At 37.3% G+C, this 21,731-nt stretch overlaps 1 protein-coding gene across 2 annotated transcripts in view; it reads left to right on the forward strand.

The window, feature by feature from the left end:
- The first annotated feature begins 1,835 nt into the window (after positions 1–1,835).
- Positions 1,836–21,731, forward strand: part of tmtopsb (teleost multiple tissue opsin b) — a 49,234-nt gene continuing 29,338 nt past the window's right edge. For both annotated transcript variants that reach the window (XM_008396477.2, XM_008396478.2), the window contains exons 1-2: positions 1,836–2,767; positions 16,492–16,820. In XM_008396477.2, the coding sequence (XP_008394699.1) occupies positions 2,401–2,767; positions 16,492–16,820 (696 nt within the window). In that variant the 5' untranslated portion in view covers positions 1,836–2,400. The remainder of the gene's footprint in view (positions 2,768–16,491; positions 16,821–21,731) is intronic.

Consider the following 21,731-nt stretch of genomic DNA (forward strand, 5'->3'; position numbering starts at 1 on the left):
GATGACCTCTAGAAACATTTCTTTATATCTTTTAAATGATAGCGGCACAAACAAAAATGTTTGCTGCACAAACAAGCACAAACGTTTGACACCAATTTTGTCTGATTTGAAGAAGGTGGGGGGGGCAACTTCACTCAGGTTTTATACGGAGGAGCCGTCAAATTCGGAAACCTTTTGTTGCTTCTCTCTGACGTGATCGTCCTTCAAAGGAGCCACAATCTATATTTACTGTTGGGCAGAAAATATTATTTCACTTAATATTCTCCTGAACCACATGTGGATCTTTAAGTGAGTGTGGAAAAAAAGGAAATAACGTTATCTTTGAGTCACCCTGGTTTATTTTTGCCCGTTGTTATGCGGGGGAATGAAGCCATTTCGTTCGACACTCTGTGATATCTTTGATTCAGCCGGGAAAGTTGGAGCTTTGATGTTTTTCTCTGCATCTCAATAAACCTCATGCTGACAAATTTCCTCATCACTCGAACACATGCGCACAATCCAGTTCCACATATTTGCAACACTTTGAAAAATGTTTCAACTTCAAGGAATTCCTGAAAGCCCCAAATTCCCAGAATGTGGAGATTCTTTGAAGGTTTCTTTCTGCTACTGGAACATAAAAGATTTTTATTCGTTTTGGACACCGACAGTTATTGAATAACAACTCTGCCCTGCAGGTTTGTGTCTAAATATCCAAAATAACAAATTTCATATTCATTTATTCGTTTCTTATCATAATAAATGCTCTCTGTGAGAAGAGAAGGAGTTTTTGATGTGCTAACGATCCTATTTTCATTCATCCACACCTGCAAACAGATCTCTGATTGCACAGTTGAATGTGAATAAAAATAAGAAAATTACCATAGTCCCAACAGCAAATGTCTTTTCTAGGTACGTTTAGGAATGTGACACATATTTTGAATACGATTTTGCTCTTTGATCAACACATTTCATTTAATTTATGATTCCCTCTGGGTTTTCAAGGTTAAAATGAGCTGTTTCTGGAAAAAATACATTTTTATTTTTTGTTCATGTCTACAAAAATAGTAATTTTAGTTATACAGTCTGTAACTCAGTTTGACAGAAGTTAAACTTAAGCTGGTGATAAAGACGTCAGTGTAGTAAAAACCGAAGTGTTGAACTTTAACCATTCACAAAGTTACTGCAAAGAATATCGATCCAAAGTATGGGAAACAATCGTATTAATAGTGATTAATCTGAGTCGGAATTTTCTAGAAAAGAAAGGTGGAAATTTCTGAATTTCAAAACCTGATTTTTTTATTTTTATTTTTGCTGTTCTACTACTGAGTTTTTCCACAAATTTCCGACCTTTGGAGCTCAGAAATTTTTTACTTTTTAATTTTTGAGATTAATCTCAAAATTTGGATATTTTTTTTTTCTTGTAAATTTTCACATTTTGTAAACATGTCATTGTTTGTTTTGTTCTTTATAGAAAATTTCTAAAATTAATCTCTCACAAATTTTTGACTTTTCAAGCTCAGAGATTTTCTTGTTCTAGAAAATTTTGAGATTAATCTAAAAAAATAAAATATCTTAGACAAATTTCTTGTTCTTTTTTCTTGCAATCTTTTGAAGCTCAGAAATATCCTCCTTTTTTTCTAGAATTCTTCTCAACATGTCTGCCCTTTTTTCCTCACACATTTTTAACTTTTGGAGCTCAGACATTTTTTTTCTAGAAACTTTTTGAGATCAATTTCAGCATTTCAGATTTTTTTTCCTCCCATATTTTTTAATCTTAGCCCAAAAAGAATTTTATGTTTTTAAAATATTCTTAAATAAATCTCCAAATTTCGTGTTATTTTTCTTGCAAATTTTTGACTTTTCATGCTCAGAAATGTCGTTTTTGTAGATATCAAAGTGTCTGTAATTCTTTTCTCACAAATTTTGAACTTTTGGAGCTCAGAAATTTTTTTCTAGATAATTTTTGACTACTACTATCTACTGTTTTTTTATATGATAACCGCATGAATGTACTGTAATGAAACCCATCAGAGCCCCTTGTCTTTCTGCTCTTCATCCTCTCTCTAATTGTCTCCTGACTCGTCAGGCTCCCAGAGCCGCTGAATCTGCCTCCAAACACTGTGGCGCAGACTGCGCTCCGGCGCCGCCTCCTGTTGAGTTTCGTCCCCCGGCGCGTTAAAAGGCGCAGTTGGCGATAAAAGCAGAAGCGCACAGCTGAATGTGAAGCGGGTTGGGGGGCGGCTCTCCGGATCACCTCCATGTCCTCTCTGAGTCCTCCCTCATTGGACACTTTGCTCCGCTGAGCAGGAACACCTGTGTGCACGATGCGCGCAAACAACCGCGGTGCGCCATCTCCTCTCCGGATGCGCTGACCGAGACCCGGATGGGTGCAAACTTCTCCTCTGGTCCAAACTTCCCGGTATGATCGCTTCCAACGCGAGCCTGAGCTGTGCGCGGTGTCCCGGGGAAGCGACGACGGAGGCGAGCGGAGCGGTTCCGGGCTCAGTGCCGGCGCCCTCCCTGAGTCCGACGGGGCACCTGGTGGTGGCGGTGTGCCTGGGCTGCATCGGCACGCTGGGCTTCCTCAGTAACTTCCTGGTGCTGGCGCTGTTCTGCCGGTACCGGGCTTTGCGCACGCCCATGAACCTGCTGCTGGTGAGCATCTCGGTGAGCGACCTGCTGGTCAGCGTGCTGGGGACCCCGTTCAGCTTCGCGGCCAGCACCCAGGGGCGGTGGCTGATCGGACGCGCTGGATGCGTTTGGTACGGCTTCATAAACGCGTGTCTGGGTAAGAATACTTCTTTATTAGGATTTCTGTGTGAATAAATGTTCCAGATTATTGTAGCTGCTTATTGAGAACCAGGTCTTCCGAAAGGAGCGTCTTAAATATTCACCTGTTTTTTTTTAAATTCAAAAATATTTAATTGGTTATCAAAAAAAAAGAAGAAGGAAATTAGCGCATTTAGTTAAAGCTGCAATATGTAACTTTTATTTTATTTTTTTAAATCTCATATTTGTAAAAAAATGTCACCATGTCATGACAGTATAATCTGTTTTTATTAACCATAGAATTGTTCAGATTGAAATTACAAAACAAATTTAATGGAAACATGCCAATTTAAAAGAAAAACTTATGTTTTCTTGGGAATTTTTTTTTCTCGCAAGGATGAGGTAATTTTTCAGCAATATCGGAAAACATGTTTTTTTCACACGAGTCACTGATCAACAGTTGGACGTTAATATTGGCGAAAACGAGAGCAAATTTAGTCATGTGTGATCTTAATTTGATTTTCTCAACATTAGAATATTGACAATCATAATCTGCTTTTTTCGCATCACACAAGTCACGTGACCAACAGCTGGATGTTACTACTGGAGAAAACAACGAAGAAGACAACAGGAAGTAGGAGGATGATGATGGTTTGTTTTGTTTTGTTTATTTTTCTCAGACGATCTGGCTCCGCAGATCTCTCACAGCCTCACACAGTTCATAAAACCTGTGTGTCATTCCAACGTGTTGAATCCGTAGCCCTGATGTAAAATAGCCAACTACAATTTCAGCAAACGTAGTTGCTCTCAATATAAAGGGTTTGTCGCTCCTAAGCCTGGATGACATCATGACTGAAACATGAATATCTTATGTTACTGTTTTTTAAACGGCTTATCACGTGAACAAGTTTATTCATGTGGGATTTTAATTAAATTTTTTATTTAAGGGACACACTGCAATTGTGAAATTGATATTTTACATTAGAATATTGACAAAGTTTTGAGCACATTTGTAACAGAAACGCAGTTTGAGACAGATAATCAGTGAAAAGTTTGATCTCCTCCACCTCCTTCCTGAGCTACTATTGAGGAAAAGCGTTGCAACCAACCAATCAGATTCAGGAGGAGGGTCTAAGCGCTGTCAATCAATCTTGTGTAACCCCTGCTCACTGTTCTAATGGCAGAGAAATAACTTACCGTTACAGGAAAACTGTTTATCTGCCATCACTGGTAGACATTGCATCATAGGGGAAAACGGCATTGAAAGAGCTAAGACCCGCCTCCTAGCTCTGATTGGTTGTTTCTAGTTAGCACTGGGAAAAGGCAGAGGAGCACAATTTTTGTCACAGATTATCTGTCTCATACTGTTACAAGAGTCATAGTTTCAACAAATATGTAGAACAAGATGTTTTTATAGAAGTTACATACTGAGTTAAAGAGTTATTATAGATGGTAATAGCTGTGGGTAGGAAACATCTCCTGTAGCAGTCTGTACTGCAACGAATTTGAAGAAGCCTCTGACTGAATAGCTGCGTTTACATTACAAATGTGCACAAAACTTTGTTGATATTCTGCTAATGCCTAATAGAGATAATTTTACAATTTTGGTGTCTCCATTAAATAAGAAACACACCTAAAATCAAACATGATTAAGTTTGTTCCTGTGATAAATCATTGAGATGTGCTACGTGATCATCATCCTCTGACCATTTCCTGTCGTCTTCTTCATCATTTATACTAACAATAACAATAGTAATAACATCCGGTTGTTGATCACATGACTGGTGTGATGTGAAAAAAGTGTTTCCATTGCAGTTTTGCAAAATAAATCAATTTTGATACAGTCGGGGAAAAAACACCTCTTGTTAGCCGCAAAACATTTCATCAAAAAAGTTTTTTTTTTAATTGCTGTGTTTCCATTAAGCAAACTTATTTTCGAAATGTCAAATTGTGCAATTATATGGATAATGAAAAACTACTGACACCTCTTTGGTATTCTACATTATCAAGACAGAATGTGTCCAACATAACCCAATAAATATATCATAAATAAAAATAAACAAAGGCTTAAAGTGCAGTTCAGTGAACCAAACTTGGAAACTGAACTTCGTTGAACAGAAAGCAAATTTAATCATTCAGTTTTAATCCCAGAGGTACATAAAGGCACGTAATGCCATTCATAGAGGAGATGCACGCTAAAATAAAACACAGAAAAAGCATTTCTGAACCTCATCTTTAATAGATTAGCTCTGGCTGGATCCTCTGAGGATGTGTTGAAATTTGTCGACCCAACCCAATAAAAATCAAGACTTGTAAGCCTGTAGATTTGAGGACAGTCAGTGTAATTACTGCGCGGGATTTATTGACGTGGCTTCTGGATTTTCCAGCCACTGGAGCGATGTAAGCTGAAGGCGAGCGATGACGTGACGGAGGCCTGACCCTGCCGACCTGATCGGGGTTCTCACTTCTGATCTGCTCTGCTTGTTCTTAAAGAGGCTTTAACAATCAATCCTCCTTTGAATAGAGACTGCTCTTTATTTATATCATTGCTCTCGCATTAATTACCACTTCACTTTCTGGAATGTGAAAATAAGTTTGTGAGTTTAATCTGTTATTGGTCTTAAATTAGAGGAAATTATCAAAAATAATCATTTTACACAATGATCTGAGAGGCCTGGAAGGTTGATACAACGACAGCAGATCTTTAAAACCCTGTGCAGTCGCTGCCCTCCACGGGGCGTAAAAGCATGTGACGCATTTATAAGGCTTCGTAACACGGACGCATACAGTTTTCATTTCAACTCTGTTGGACAACACAGACTTCAAACTTTATAAAAGTTATGTTTTTATATTGGTTTTGTGGTTATTTACTTCAAAATAAAGCCAGGAATATGATCGATCATTTCCGCCTTATTTTGTGGGGTCTAAATGTACCACATTTTTTAACAACCAATGAAAATGTGTTGACGGTCTGTTGCTAGGTAGAACGGAGACACGCGGAGAGAGAGGGGGAGAGGGGGGTTTGGATACGGCAAGAGACTAGGGCGCAGCGATGCTATGAATTTTACAAAGAGTGTTTCGATGGGTTTTTTAGACTAAGTGTATTAGTTAGAGTTCGTGATGTGTGTAGGGTTAGTAGTAGTTTTGCTAGCGATCGCTGCATGGCTTCATAGCGAGCTCTGACACACTGAGAAGAGAAAGAATGCGCGCCGGGATGGCCATTTAGACCTCGTCTCCAAAGTGGTGCTAAGCCGTTTCAGTGATTTTTAAACTAACAACAGTATTTTAAAGTCTATTCTCTGAGCTACAGGGAGCCAGTGGAAGGACTTTACAACTGGATGATGTGCTTTAACTTCCTGGTTTTAGTCAGAACACCAGCAGCAGCGTTCTGGATCAGCTGCAGTTGGAAGATTGATTTTTTTTTTAGGCAGATCTGGTGCAGTAATAAATGAAACTAAAAATAAACGCATGGATGAGTTTCTATAGATCTTGTTGGCTCATTTGACCTTTAATTCTTTAAATAAGTGATAGAAGGCCAACTTTGTCACTGTCTTTATGTGTCTCTGAATGTTCAGGCCAGATTTCAGGCCTGATCTGTAGTTTCCAGCTATAGATCTCAACTGAAGCTGATCTTTTTAGGTCCAAATATAATAATTTCAGTTTTGTTTCTGTTCAGCTGAAGAATGTTATGGCACATACACACATTTATCTGTTCAGTGATTGGACGGGTTCAGAGTCACATAGTGGCATCGTAATGTAGAGCTGTGCATCATCTGCGTAGTTATGGTACCTAATCTGATTACTTGTTACCTTGAGATTAAGTAGATATTAATTAGAGAGGTGGCCATGATTGAACCTTCGACGTAAGTTTGTCTAAATTAGTTTATTTTACCCTTTGAATTCATTTTGTTTAATCAAAAAGTAATTTTCTTCTGGTGTTTGTCGGTCTAGAAGTTACGTCATGTCTGCTTTTGACAGTTGGTGGTTACCGCAGTAACCAGTAACTGGCAGGGGAGGATTACAGATGAATACAGATGTCAGTAAACTCCAACTTTTTAACTAACTTTTAAAGCAAGAATTTTACTTTTTTTCGTTTTTATTAAACGTTTGGGTGTCTTTGAGCCTCACTGTATGTGACAATAACCTTATGGAAAAAATGTGATAAACAACAAGAAAATACATTAAAATTATAATAAACTATGTTCATCTTTTACATCTCAATCAGTAAAGGAAAATTTTATGTTTATAATATAGACTTATAGGTAATAAAATCTGGAAATATAAATAAAAATTTGGAAAATACTTCAAACTATTTTCATGTTTTTCTTTAATTCTCCAGCCGTTGAAGGAATCCTGTGATACAGAAATATAAGCATGGGTCTGTGTGTGTTTAATGTGGGTTTTTCAGATGAAAGTACATTAAAATATCCAAATCTATCCCATCAAGCACTTTACATTTGTAGCTCAGTTTCATCTTCTTCGCATTGAAGTAGAGATCAATGGACCTTACCACAGCGGCCGCGTTTCATTGGCTAATGCCCATTTTACGTCACAGCGCAGCTATCACGTGCCTTACCGTCTCACAAACTCATGCTAATGTACATTGTGGACTACCAGACCACAGAAAGTTTTTGCGTCAGGACTCGAAAAAAAAGGTTCTCCACTGTCAGTGGGGTATCTGTACAGGCGATGTCAGGTATCCTGATCGTGTTTGTGGAACTAAAATTCACAGATTTCCAAAATCTGAAACGGAAAGCCTTGCTTGGATTAAAGCTTGTGCAMGACCGCATTTGCAGCTCAACCGTCGTAGGATCAATAAGAACAAAGTGTCTGCTGGCGTAAGTATTGTTGCTTTGCTTTCTTTGTGTTTAGTGAATGAAAAAAATAAAGTCAATAATAAACACATCCTTTCTGAAAACCTTTTAGCCAAGTACAGCATAATGGCAGTACCGATACAACTTCTACATCCTGAAGCTTGTCTGTTACAGCCTTACGTTAGCTGAACAGATCAATATGCAATGTGYACCGTATCTGACATACATTAAAGATTTTATTTCACCTGAAAAGGCTTTTTACTAAACTGTAATCGTGTTAGCCGCGCTAGCACCGAGTACCGTGTATAAGTCCCAGGCACATTCGAACCCTCAAAACCACAAATGTCCGACTTACCCAGCCTTGCAAGAACAACAGGCATCAGCGATCTTGTCCACAGCTATATTTATGCTGAGGGTCTGAAGATCTGCTGTTTTTCTGATCAACCAGTAGCATTTAGCTGCAATGCGCACAATGTTGGAGGCATCGCGTGGCTAAAACATCTTGATGTCCTCCAAAGAAGATGACATGAAGTTTTTGGCTCCCTTGTCCATTGTTGTGGCTGATATTTTGTGAAAATCCGGCAGAAATGCTACACTAATTGACTCAGAAATACTCTGCAGAGTCAGTCGAAATGAAAAATGCCATGCTTAGACATAGGAGCTAAGCTGTTAATGTGAGACATAAAGTCACGTGGGAGTTTCGAGGGGCGTTTCTGGGCGGAGCTTGGTAAGGTCCATGGTTCTTCTGTTCAGCATCTAACATTGACTTCACTTATATGTATTTAAATTATATTTATCAACAGTCATTCTACCTAAAATAATTAGGTGAAAACTACTGGCAAAGCTTTGGAAACATCATTTATCTGTTCGGTGGTAGGATGCACAAATTGCCTCGTTTCCATTGAATCGGTCTGCTTCAGCACATTATTTTATCTGTTTGCATTCTGAAAGAAAAGACATAATATTGCAGGAATAAAGTTGTACAAGAATAAAATATTAAAAGAATAAAGTCAAAAATAATACGTGAATAAAGTTGCATAGTCATATTATGAGAATAAAGTCATATTATTAAAAGAATAAAGTGGTGATAATACAAGAAAAGTCATAATGCTACGAGAATAAAGTTGTAGTAATACAAAAATAGTCGTATGAGAATTAAGTCATAATATTAGGAGAATGGAGTCAAAATAATTCTAGAATAAAGTCGTAATATTACGACTTTTATTTCCTTTTTATTTTCTTACCACTCTGTGGTAAGAAAGATATGTTTTGATTTCACTTCTGTTTTCTTTTTTTGCGAATAAAATCAGAAAGGGGGACATTTTTTAAATATATTTCTTTCTTTAATCCTTAAACGTCACTTAATTAGTAAATAGATTAATTTAATCTCAGGATACATCCAGTTATTTAGACGGGTCCGAGGTGAAGTTATAAAACAACAACTCAATATTTGAACATCTCACTAATCTCTGTTCAATTTCTAAAAAGTTTTTTGTTTGGTTTTGTTGGACTTTAACTCCTCAAATTCACTAAATAATTCTAACTTTCTACCTGTTTTGTTTCCAGAATAAGCAGAAAAATAAGGCACAAGTTAACCCTCAGGATTAGTTTCAACAGTAGATGAAATTATCAATAAGCATTAAACTGAATGTGGATCAAAGACTATAAAAGATGTTAAAGATGAGCTTCTTCAGAGATTTCTGGGACCTTTGGGAACGGCTTTTCCAAAACGCTGAAAAAAGATGGCTGAACATCAAAGATTCATTAAGCAGTTGGGGGTGATTGATGGCTGTAATTGGCCACCAATTGGAGAAAAAGTCCTGCAGGGTCGAAAGGCTTTGCGTGATATTGATAGGAGTCAAGATGGTGTTGATTTAAGCATTAAATCTGAATGTGGTCTTAACATCTTTTGGAGGAGTGAGATCAAACTTGACTGTGTTTAATTGCTACCCACAGAGGAGCTTCAGTATGAAAAGCCTCGTTTGGATTCATACTGAGCCGCAGCGTGTTCATTAGGTGCAGTCAACTCCTACTTATTAACGCTGATATTTCGCTCGCCTGCAGACGCGTTCCCAGTTTCAGCCTTGATAACAGAAGAACGCTCAAAGAAACATTTAATTTCTGCTCATAGATCTTAAATTCAAAGCCAACTCTTAAAAGCAAAGCAATTACAGTTAAAGTTTATTTCACCATAAATGCACAAAAATGGGTATTGAATCACTTTCAGGCTGACTAAAGATGCATTTTTCTGCTTCGGATTAAACTGGGATGTTGTTTGACCCTCTGCCTACGCAAGTGGAGATGAACAACGCTCTGTTTGGGAATTCACAAATAAAACTATGTCCGCTCCAGAGCAATTACCTCGGACAACATGGGAGTTATTGTAGCGTGCAGCACTGGACGTCTGGCAGGCTTGTACTACAGCCTGGTTAGGTCACTCTCATTATGATAAAATAATTTCAATAAAGTCACCGAGAACATTTGACCTGCTTCTTCCTGCAACTTTGAGATGGATCCCTTCTCCAACATACGTAAATCAAATTAATGACACAAATGAAATGCTGATGAGGGAATTTAGGTGTGTTTTTGCAACATTGCACATAGGACTGAATGATTAATCGTATTAATCAATTATAGAGTAATTATCAACTTATTTAGTAACCGATTAATCGTTAACTTGAATATAGAGTCATAAAAGACCAGTTGCTGAAAGAACAATATATTCAGAGTTAAGCCAAAATTGTACAAAAATGTGAATATTTTGCATTTAAGATAAAAAAAACAAACACTTTGTAAATATGTTCTACCAAATACTCCTCCAGTGGGATAGATAAGCTTCAACTGGTTAAAAAAAGGTTTAAATGACAATTCTGCAGAATGTGTAATTTTTCTTTATCCTATGTAGTGATTGTCAAAATGTATATAATTGCAAACTGAAATATCGTCCAAAAGTTGCAGGAAGTCTTTGGTATAAAGAGCATTTGCTAAAATTTTAAAAAGCCTTGAAAGTGATGATTGTCTCATTCCTGTAGCACAATCAAAAGTTGAAAATATAAGAAAAATCCCGGCTTTAGCTTCAATTCAATTATTTAGTGAAGAAAAATCTTTTGTTAAGAAATAATTGTTTTTTACTGTTGGTGTTGTTCTGAAGTGTTCTGAATAAAAAACCTTTAATTGTCTGCCTCAGTTAGGCACAAGGACAACGGTATGTAAACAAAAACCTCTATTTAACCAAAAAATACTTGACAAAATGAACAGAAATGCAAATATTTTAAAAAAAAATTCAGGATAAACAAAAAATGATCTCTAACAATATATATAAAGTACACACCTGAGGCATCATTACACACAAATGCTATTGTACAAGAAACAACAAAACCAATGAAATGTCAAGCCAACAAATTAAAACTATGACAAGAGTTAAAACAACAATAAAAAAGTTTCTAGTTATTGGAGTTTGCAGATCTTCTCCAGCATCAGCTGCCTGCTGGATTCCTTCACTTCCTGGTGTTGCATCATAAAAAGCCCCCCTCTCCCAGCCAAGAGCTCATTTTACCAAATGTGTGGACCCATATTAGCAAACAACGGTTTTATTACAGAAAGTGAAATTATTATAAATAGACTAACTGTGAGATATGGCTCCATTATTTGCGCGTGACGTCTTTTTACAAGGTAAGAAGACTAACGTTCATTTACATTATAAGTAAACATGATTAGAAAGATGTTAAATGTTGCGTCTAACCTTAGTAACCATGGAGACAAATCAGGTACGGTGCGGTTTATAAGCTAGCTGTTTCCAACTTTCGTAAATAGTTACTGGCCTATGAGCCAACAAACAAATTAGCTTGACTCTTAACAAGTAGAAGCCATGAATAAACTGAAAAAAAAAACAACTTTGGAAAACAATTTCAGTGGCTCTGTTCAAGACTCCCCTCCCTCACTTTCTACGTCCATCATGGCGCCTCGAAAGATTAAGTGACGTAGTTGCAAAGGGTCAATACCGGAAGTCCACTGTATTCACACTCTTTCTTCTTTCCGCTCACAGATAGCGTGTAAGGTTTAGGACTCAAATATTTGTTATTTCTCATAGTTTTTAAGACAGTCTAACATAAATGAATGAGAATACACTGTTATGTAAAAATTAGTTGAAGATTATTCAGCAGCTAAATTGATTTAGCTCAGTTGTTTCTTTGTATAAAGACAAATAAATCTAGCAGTTAAAATCGTAGTTACTTAATCTTTTAACTTTATTTTGCAAACAAAATCAGTCTTTTATGACACTGAATCAATCACTAAACCTATTATTTACAGGAGATGGTTGTAAGATTGTGCTGAGGAAGCAGCAGCAGGGAAACACTTGACAAACGACCTGATTTGTCAGAAATACAATCAGGATCTGGAAAAGAAATAAAATGAAGATGTAACAATGGAAGAAAACTCCAGAAAGGAGGTGAAGATAAAAGAAGAAGCAGCCAAAATGAAAAATGCTTAGTTAGTTTGCTGACTCAGTCCAGGGACGTTAGGTCATTCATTCCCCCCATAAATCTATTCTACACCTTTCCTGAGTTGGAGGATGAAGAATCAGGCCTTGGGTAAAAAACCTATTAAAATGCATGCTGGAGAATCAAAGTGGGCCGTGTTTGAATGAGAGCCAGCATTAGGGACACGTATTCCCACCAGGCTCTGGGTACAAACTGTGCAATCGTCACAAAAATTAATAGAAAACCGGCGGCTGCTGAGATAAACCTTCACAACACAGAGCACCCACTTCAGCACCGCAGGGAAGTTTCACAGAAATATTTCTCTGATCTGTTTACTCATTAATGGCTAAATGAATTCCTGTCATTATGTTTTGTTTATTTGTCTTTTTAATGACATTATTGCATTCTTCCTTCCATTTTGTGTAATCTTCAAATCCAGAGATCGAGTTAGACCAAATGATTTCCTTAGCATGTCAGCAAGTTTTACAAAGATTACCTTTCTTTGATTCAGGTGTGTTTGAGCAGCAACGCTTCCAAAACATGCAGGACAGCAAAGGGAAACGCAAAACAATATTTATATTCACATTTCTGCTACAAAAGATGTTTCCATTTATCATACAATTGTGGAAATATACAAAACACATCAATTTTTGAAAGAAACTTTTTTTTAAAAAATATTTCATATCACACGAATCACATGATCAACAACCGGATGTTACTACTGGCAAAAACCACGAAGAAGAAGACAACAGGAAGTAGTTTGAGGATCATGGTATGGCATGTATTATTATGTGAACAAATTTATCCACATGGGATTTTTATTTTGTTTCTTAATTAATAAAAACACGGCAATTGGGATTGTGTTTTTCTTAAATTAGTGGAATATTTACAAACACAGCTACTGACACCATACTTACCAGTACCACATTTATTTATGTTAGTTAGACCATCTGAAACTTGTTTGGTTTTAGAATAAAATTTATCATTAAAGGTGCAAAAGGATTTTCTGTTGCAGTAACTAAAGTAGTGGTGAATGATTGAAAAATATTACATCATAAACAGAAAGCAGCTGCAGTTCAAATACTTTTCTAAACAGTTTTATAAAAATTGAAGTCAAATTCAATAAAAAAAGGTAATTATAAAAATAAAAATTGCTGTAGCTAATGATTCAAAATAAAATCATATTGTGTAAAGATTTAGACAAAACAATAGTGGATGGAAGCAGTTAAAAATCCTGATATATAACCAGATAGGGAGCAAAAACAAAAAAAGAACGATAATTAGAGCAGTTTTCATTTTGAAAAGATAAAAACTTTTATTTTTCTTCTTTAGATTTTGTACTTTACCCTATCTGCATGCTCTAGCCTCGCCAAATTTTTAGCCAATCATCAGCCTCGGTTTGGCAGGAAGGTGAAGTGAATATCTGTGATTAAAATCCTGCAGAGTCGAGGTTAAGTGCCTCTGAATCAGCACTTCAGTCTGATTAACTTTTATTAAGACTTATTCTATTCAGCAACAATTAACTCCACCATTAATTGGAATACATTGAGTAATTTACAACTGGTAAAGGTGACTTTATAAACTTTAAGACAAGTAATCAGTCATGTCTCAATGGGTTATTGTAGTTTATATGGTGCAACATATAAAAGTTTGATTAAAACAAAACTAAGAGGGGATAAATATTTTCTAAGGCTGTTGTAATGGAATATTTTTTAGTAATTGAGTAATGTATCGATTATTCTTATGTAGGCCTGTCGCGATAAACAAATCAATTAATCAGACAATAAATTAAACCTATCGACCTCATTTTAATTATCATCGTCTCTTCCGGCCTTTTTTCTTTCTTTTGATGACACTAAATGAAAAAAGGCTCAGCTCCTGTGCTCTCCACTGACCCTCCCCTCCTCATTTCCTTAGTCTAATGTCCAGCGCTCACTACATGAGTTGTCGGCCCATTTTCAAAACCTGAGACACATTAGCCGACAGAAATCCCAGGTATAACGGTTCGATCAGGTTCGTCGTGCCGTGTGGTGTCCAGCCACATGGGCACAAAATAATGGCTACAAGTCCAGTTAACTAATTTTAAAATCCGGCATTAATCAATGCTTTACTAGAATCTACCTGTGATGCATGTGGCTAGAGTCAGCGTAAAGTCCTGACTGAATGAAAATCATTATAACTTATTTATGTCACGTTAACGAAGAACAGCTGAAAACTTACCGGGTTTATCTACTGCGGTAGCAATTTGGCTCCAACTCCTCCGCTTGTCATTTCTATATTCTTTGCACGAAATGTTGAATAAACATTGATGTTGTTTCCACAAATCATGTCCGATGTCCGCTGGACTTCGTGTTTTGCCGTGTCAGCTGTTTGGGATTCCCCTCGTAATTTCCCCTCAGAAAGCGCGAGAAGAATCCGCGCTTTCTGATTGGCTACCTGTCACATTCAACAGGCAGCGTTAAGCTGCCTGTTGAAAACCCGATTTAGATCGACGATCTACCGTAACACATCACACACTGCAGGATGATCGGTTAGATCGGCCAACGATATAAGATTGTCATAAGGGGAAAACAGGGGCAAAAAATGGTGTAGTATGAACTATTGCATCAGGTGGTAGGATGTGCCCGTTTTCTCTATTTAAATATAGTGATTACTGGGCAATATAGTATACAGACTTCATAATCTGCTCTCTTTTGGTTGAATGCAGTATTTATTTCCACTTTGGCTTTATGTTGTTTAGTTTTATTCAAGTACGTTTTTTGTTAATGGAGACTGAGAATCCCATTTTAGTTTTGGTTGTTTTATTTAGTTAATCAGTTCCAGTGTTACGTGTTCTTTTGAAAATAAGGTGTATCTTTCAGGAAATCGCATGTATTAGTCATTTCCATTAAATCAGTGTCAAAAGGTCTTGAAACAATATTATCGTTTATCGCAATAATTTTTTAGACAATTAATCGTCCAGCAAAATTTGTTATCGTGACAGGCCTATTCTTATGATTAATCGAGTAATCAGGGAAATTTTCCTCGAGGAATTTGGAATTTTAGTGATCGAAGTACTCAAACCATTCGAGGAATCGTTTCAGCCCTAATATTTTCTTCAGCCAACTAAGTCCCTTTTTTTTAAAGATAAGCCTTAATTGAACTCTTACTGCTATGTACAATACATTAAATTACATTTGAAAATCTTTATAATGAAACAAAAAAAACAGGTATTATGACCTTTGTGAAACAATTATTATTTTATTTTTCATGGAGCTCAGTGGGTGATTGTTACAGCAGGATTGGAGGAGTCATAATATTTATACATTTTCTTTCTCCTATTGGTTTCTTTTTGTTCATCTAAGTAAAGGCATTGAACAAACACTGTAGCTTGTTAATTTTTGAGACAATTAGTAAATGTTTAACGAGAGCTGAAACCTCTCAGGGTTTCCTAAACATTTATGTTGTTGTGTAACCATGTAAAATGACAATAGCCTGAGGAAAACCCAAACCACTGAAGGCTTTAGAAACTGTTTAATTAAAGAAATGTTTTTTTTAACAGCTCAGAAACATTAATTTGTAGTTGAACACTGCGTGATACACAACATTAAGGTTTAATTTATTGAACACTGTTACATGAATTTCATTTTTTTCTACCTTGTATGCACCATGTACACAAAGAAAAGGCAATTTATTCCAGCAGAGATGAAGGATAAAGAAAGTGGAGAATATGTTTTGGTAAAATGACCATAAACATAAATAGCAATGCATTTTCATTGGCTCAGGAATCTCAGGCAGCCTGGAAAAGAATAAAGGATAGGGAAAATCCTTCCTTCCTTCCTTCCTTCCTTCCTTCCTTCCTTCCTTCCTTCCTTCCTTCCTTCCTTCCTTCCTTCCTTCCTTCCTTCCTTCCTTCCATCCATCCATCCATCCATCCATCCATCCATCCATCCATCCATCCATCCATCCATCCATCCATCCATCCATCCATCCATCCTCAAGTTGTCATTCATCCATCTGTTCATTGGTTCATTTACTCTCCATTCATCCATTAATTTTTTCATTCATTCATTTGTCCATCCCTTCATTGGTTTTGTCGGTTTGTTCGTCCATCCATCTGTCCGTCCATCCATTCATCCTTTTATTTTCCCATTCGTCCAGCCATCATCCATCCATTCATCCATTCATTCATCCATCCGTTCATCCTTTTATTTGCCCGTTCATCCGTCCAGCCATCCATTCTCAAGTAGTCATTTATCCATCTGTTCAGTGGTCCATTCGTCTGCCAGCCATTCATTCACCCAATCAATTTTTCATTCATTCGTCCATCCATTGATTTGTCCGTCCGTCCGTCCGTCCGTCCAGTCTTCTATTCAAACGTTGTAGCACTACAGAAACATAAATCATGGTAAATTCTGGAAACCTTGTAGAAACCGGGTCAACATGTGTTTCTTTCCTGCCTCCCTCAGGCATCGTCTCCCTGATCTCCCTGGCCGTTCTGTCCTACGAGCGTTACTGCACCATGATGACGCCCACCGTGGCGGACGGCAGGGACTTCCGGCCGGCACTGGCAGGGATCTGCTTCTCCTGGCTGTACTCCGTGGCCTGGACGGTGCCTCCGCTGCTGGGCTGGAGCCGCTATGGCCCCGAGGGGCCCGGCACCACCTGCTCTGTTGACTGGAAGACCCAAACTCCAAACAATGTCTCCTACATCGTCAGCCTTTTCACCTTCTGCCTTGCCTTGCCGTTCGCCGTCATCGTCTACTCCTACGGGAAGCTGCTGATTGCAATCAGACAGGTGAGATCCTGCAAGCTGGCTGCGCTGCAGCTGCGTTTCCATTACAAATGTGTGCAAATCTTTGTCTATGTTCTGCAAACGTTGAAAAAAAAACTATTTTACAATTGTAGTTTTCCATAGAATAAGAAACGCAACTAAAATCATACATGAATAAGAAACCAGCTGTGGCTGAGATAAGGCATTTTTAATTCAGACGTGAGTGAAAGGCTCACCAGCAGTGCACTACCTTATCTGTGACCTTAACTAAATCATCAAAGGCATGTTCGAATGCAGACCTGATAAGAGAGTCAGGAATTTTCAAACATTTCAAAGAGACAAACTTGAAATCTAAGAAATGCCGTGACCGAAGAATCCGATGTGACATCTTCACATGGTAGCCATTAAAGCTGCCAACATTCATGTTTGTCTGGTCCTGAACTCTACAGCGTCTGACACCACCACCCATTGAGCCGCTTGGAGATTAATATGCGTCTGAAGCTGCGTCTTTAATGGCATTTCATTTGCAGAAATGGCACACATGAGTTGAAAGAGGACATAATGAACTTTAACAGTCATGCTGTACGCGGTTCGGTCGTAACTGCCTTAACTCTGAGTTGCATCGACTCAACAAGTTGTAAGAAACTTTTTTCAAAGATTGTGGGTCATATCAATATTAATTGATTAGATTTTTTTTATTTATTCAGTAATAATTTGTTATCAAAACTTTAAACAATCAAAACAACTTGACTGAAACGATACAAAGTTAATATTTATCCCTCAAATGAAACTAAACTACCACTTATTAAAATGTATATAAAAAACCCAAACGTGTCACTTCTTTTATGTAAATAACAAAAAGAAACTTAAAACAAACAAATACAACACAATTTGAAGTTATTTGCTGTTGTAGCGTCAAATAACTCATCTTTTGTGGACCAGAAATGATTTGGTACGCGTCAGTTGTATATTTTTGTCTGTTTCTTTTACCACAAAAACAGACAAAATTATAAAAAAATGTAACATCAGCACTTTATTTTGGTTTGATTTTAGTTTATATTGGGAGTTTTTATATTTCCCTCTTTGAACTGAGATGGTTCATGCAAATATTAGTCGTTTGAGAAACATTTCTGTTCAGCTAGCTGAGCTCGTTAGCATCACTGTTGATTGATACAAAAACTTCTTCAGAGCCACTAAAAGCAAAACAAGTGGTTGTAGTACTATTGTAATAATGATGAAAATTGTGATTAAAAAATATTTATTACTTATTTTTTTAGGTAACCGAATGGGATTTATTGCGCTAGAAAAACATTCCTGTTTAAATTAAGCTTTTTTGAAAATAAATGCACATACAAACTTTGTTTAGTCATATTTTTGAATTTACTGATATTTTCAGATTCTTTTGTGGAAAAATTAGGGGAGAAATTTGATCATTTTAGTCAGATTTTTTTGACAAATTTATCGTGACAACAATGAATTAAAATTCTTATAATAAGGAACTTTTCACAATAAATGATAAATAATACGATAAAAAATGGATCTAAACATTTCAAATAGATGTATGTTTTTAGTTGCTAGAAGATGAGTCTCCACCCAAGACTTTCTATTTAACTGGATCCATTTTTGACAGACATACCAGTTTGTATGTAGGCGAAAAAGTTGTAATTATTTCACGTGTTTGCTATGTCCCCTTCGTGTCTGTTGGAACACACGGCCATAATTATTATTCAGCCATAATAATTCATCATTAGGGCTGATGATTAACCCGTTCTGTTTGAAGTTTTCCATGGTAAGATCCGTAACATGCTGTAAGGTCTATAAATATATTCCTTCTGGCCTGAAGTTTTTTCTGGATTTCTGATAGAAAGAGCCAAACTGTTGCTTGAGTCTCGGTTCTGGTGGACGATGGATGAATCGCTTCGTAAAGAAACTTTTTGTTTCTAACCTTGAATCCATTCTTCCATTATCAAAATCTGTGCAGCGGAGACCGATGTCTACACCCTGGACAGTCCATCGCGGATCAATCCTTTTATATAATGATGCAGAACGGGTCACTAGCTCGTGTCTGCTCCTTTTTTCAAGTGCTTTGGCTGCATTGTGTAACAAAAACAAACACAAAGAAAGATGGTAGGAATGCTGGAAATAATTCAATATTTCATGTTCCTGACTTTAGTGGTTCTAAAAAAAAAAAAACACAGATTAAGAGGAAGTTTAATTTTAACGGGGACCTATTATGCAAAATACACATTTTTCACATCTTTCTGATTCCATTTGGGTCTCCACTGCTTCTAATAATCCACCCAGCTGATTCTTGGCAATAAGTTAATGTTTTTTGGTGTCTGGAAAACAAGCCGTTTCTAAAACATCTAGAATGTAACGTCACAAAGCAGCAGGCACTGTGCCGTTACCTAGCAACCCCAGCAGAACTCTGCCCGTTACCTAGCAACCCCAGCGGAACTCCACCCATTACCTAGCAACCTAAGCTGAGCTCCAGAAGGTTTGGTCAGCTGGTTTTACTGCTGTATGTGCTGTACAATGGGTGATGGACATCACACAGTCAGACATTGGAGTAAATTTGTGGGATGTCCCCTCTGGGGAACATTGTCTTAAACATTATTTCTCCCGGTTAATCTTTATAACTAGAATGAGGGGTTTTAAAGGGGATCTGTTGTAAAAAAATGCACATTCTGTACATTTTTGTACTTCCTTCTGGGTCCCTACTGCTTCTAAAAACAGCCTAAGCGCTTAAAAGAAAACACTCAGTTGGTTGTTGGCGATAAGTTAATATTTTTTGATGTCTGGAAAATTTGCCCTTTCAAAAACCTGTAGAATGTAACATCACAAATATGCAGTCACTGTGCCGTTACCTAGCAACCAAGTTGAGCTACAACACATTTGGTCAGCTGGTTTTACTGCTGTTTGCACTGCTGGAAAAGACAAGTATTTTGTTATCTTACCATCCAGAAACCACTTGCCGCATTCTTGTTGGCTGTGCAGGAGGCTCCACTTCTGCTTTTCAGAGCTATTTTAGAACCCAAGAGGCCCTATAGCAGCTCATTCTGAAAGGAGCTCAAACTAGGCAGAACTGACCAGGCTAAAATTTCATTATCTGAGTAGAATTTTGTTCAGTAAATGTTTTGTATAGCCAATAAACCTGCCTTAACCTGTTCAAGGAACCATCACTGGTCACCTTTAAAACGGTCAGTGTGACGATTGGGAGGGCGTAGTTGGGAGCGGGACTGTATTGTTGTTGACTGGGTTATAGACGGCTTTGATCATTACACCCTGCCGAGGATCCTCATTAAACCTCAAGGCCACAGACCTTGTCACCCATCATCATCGCTTCACGAGAAACAGAGACTCCACATGTAGCTGTGTGGTAATCCGTCTCACGCTACCAGTGGTGACCCAGTGCCAGTTGTCTCTACAAGTGAGGCAATTTCCATCAACCTGAGGAGGAGAGAAAATTACGCAGCAAAGCTACTGAAATGTCGGTTTTAAGATCACTGTGTAGGCCGAGTACAACAGCTATAGCTCACATCTGTTCTGCTAACTCTGAGGTGTGTAATTAACTTACACATAAAGGCTGTTATCAGAATCCCTAATTTATCAATGCTGCTGCACAAACCTTTAGTTTAATCTAAAGAAGATATCGGGTCCAACTTCACTCAGATCATCTTGCCCAGATTAGCACTCTTTAACAATTAAGCTCTACTTTGTTTGTGTCTATAACATAAAATCCCAATGTGATACACTTTTAAAAGATTATTTACGATTGTTTTTTTGAGAATGTTCATTTTTTGGCTGATAGACAAACTACAATCTTTTGCCTCAGGCTGAGTAGGTGTTTCTCTTTGTTTATAGCATTTCTTCTTTATGCTAATCAGTCTACATGTTGACAACTTAATGAGGCATATTTCAACACATCCATCTCCTACATCTGCTTACCTTCTTTATTTGCATGATGTATTACATCTTTTAGACACTTTTTGTGCATCATTCAACTTCAAGTTGGGTTATTTCTCTTTTTTTTTTGCAGGCCCTTTGTTTCATTTATTCCCAGTGGATGAGAAACTAATTTGGCCAGTCCATTTCCCAGTTTATGTGCTGTGCTTCATTTGATCTCTCACAAAGCTCTCCTGTAAAATAACTTGCAAGGTTGCAGTTTTAATATAAAGTGAAACTCCAGTTATAATTGAGAAATTCCTTTTCCTTGAAAGCAGAAATAACCGAGGCTGCATGAAGGGTCGTTACAGTCGCATTAGAAACTCAAAACAACATGGCAGATCTACAGTCATGCAGGTCCGTTTTATTTTATTTTATTTGTTTATCATATTGGTTATTTTGTTGATGAATACCTCTGTTTGTAAATCTGTAATGTTTGTCTTGTGTACTCTAATTGGTCAATAAAAAAAAGACAAACCGTAAACAACAAGGAGCTGCAACTGCAGTGAAAACTGCCGCATGCCACACTTTTCAGATTTTCATTTGTAAGAAAAATATATGTACACATTTTTCTTTGAGTTTAAAATCAGTTTGAGCACCTGCCCTTTTTGCTCCTTGCCCCAAAGTGCCCTTTTGGTAAATTTTTTTATTTTTATTTTATTTTATTTTTTGTATTATTATTTTTCTAAGCCCTCTTCTGACACACAACATGTACTAAAATTATTATTATTATTTTTTTGTACAACATAATAAGCCCTCTGGTCACCTTGTTACCTTTGACCTTTTGCCCGTGACGCATGACGCAGTTGCCTCTCGCGCAGTGCGATAAGGCGGCTAACTGGAGCTCAACGTAGCGAACGTTCCAAAAATATAGAACAGTTTTTGGTGAATTATATTWAAAAAAATGTTTTTGGTGAATAAAGTGGAGTAGACTTGCTACTTGTCAGAGGACAGAAAATGTTGAAGTATCGTTTCTGCTTCAGCTCGGAG

Source organism: Poecilia reticulata, linkage group LG20, assembly GCF_000633615.1.
Source record: "Poecilia reticulata strain Guanapo linkage group LG20, Guppy_female_1.0+MT, whole genome shotgun sequence".
NCBI lineage: Eukaryota > Metazoa > Chordata > Actinopteri > Cyprinodontiformes > Poeciliidae > Poecilia > Poecilia reticulata.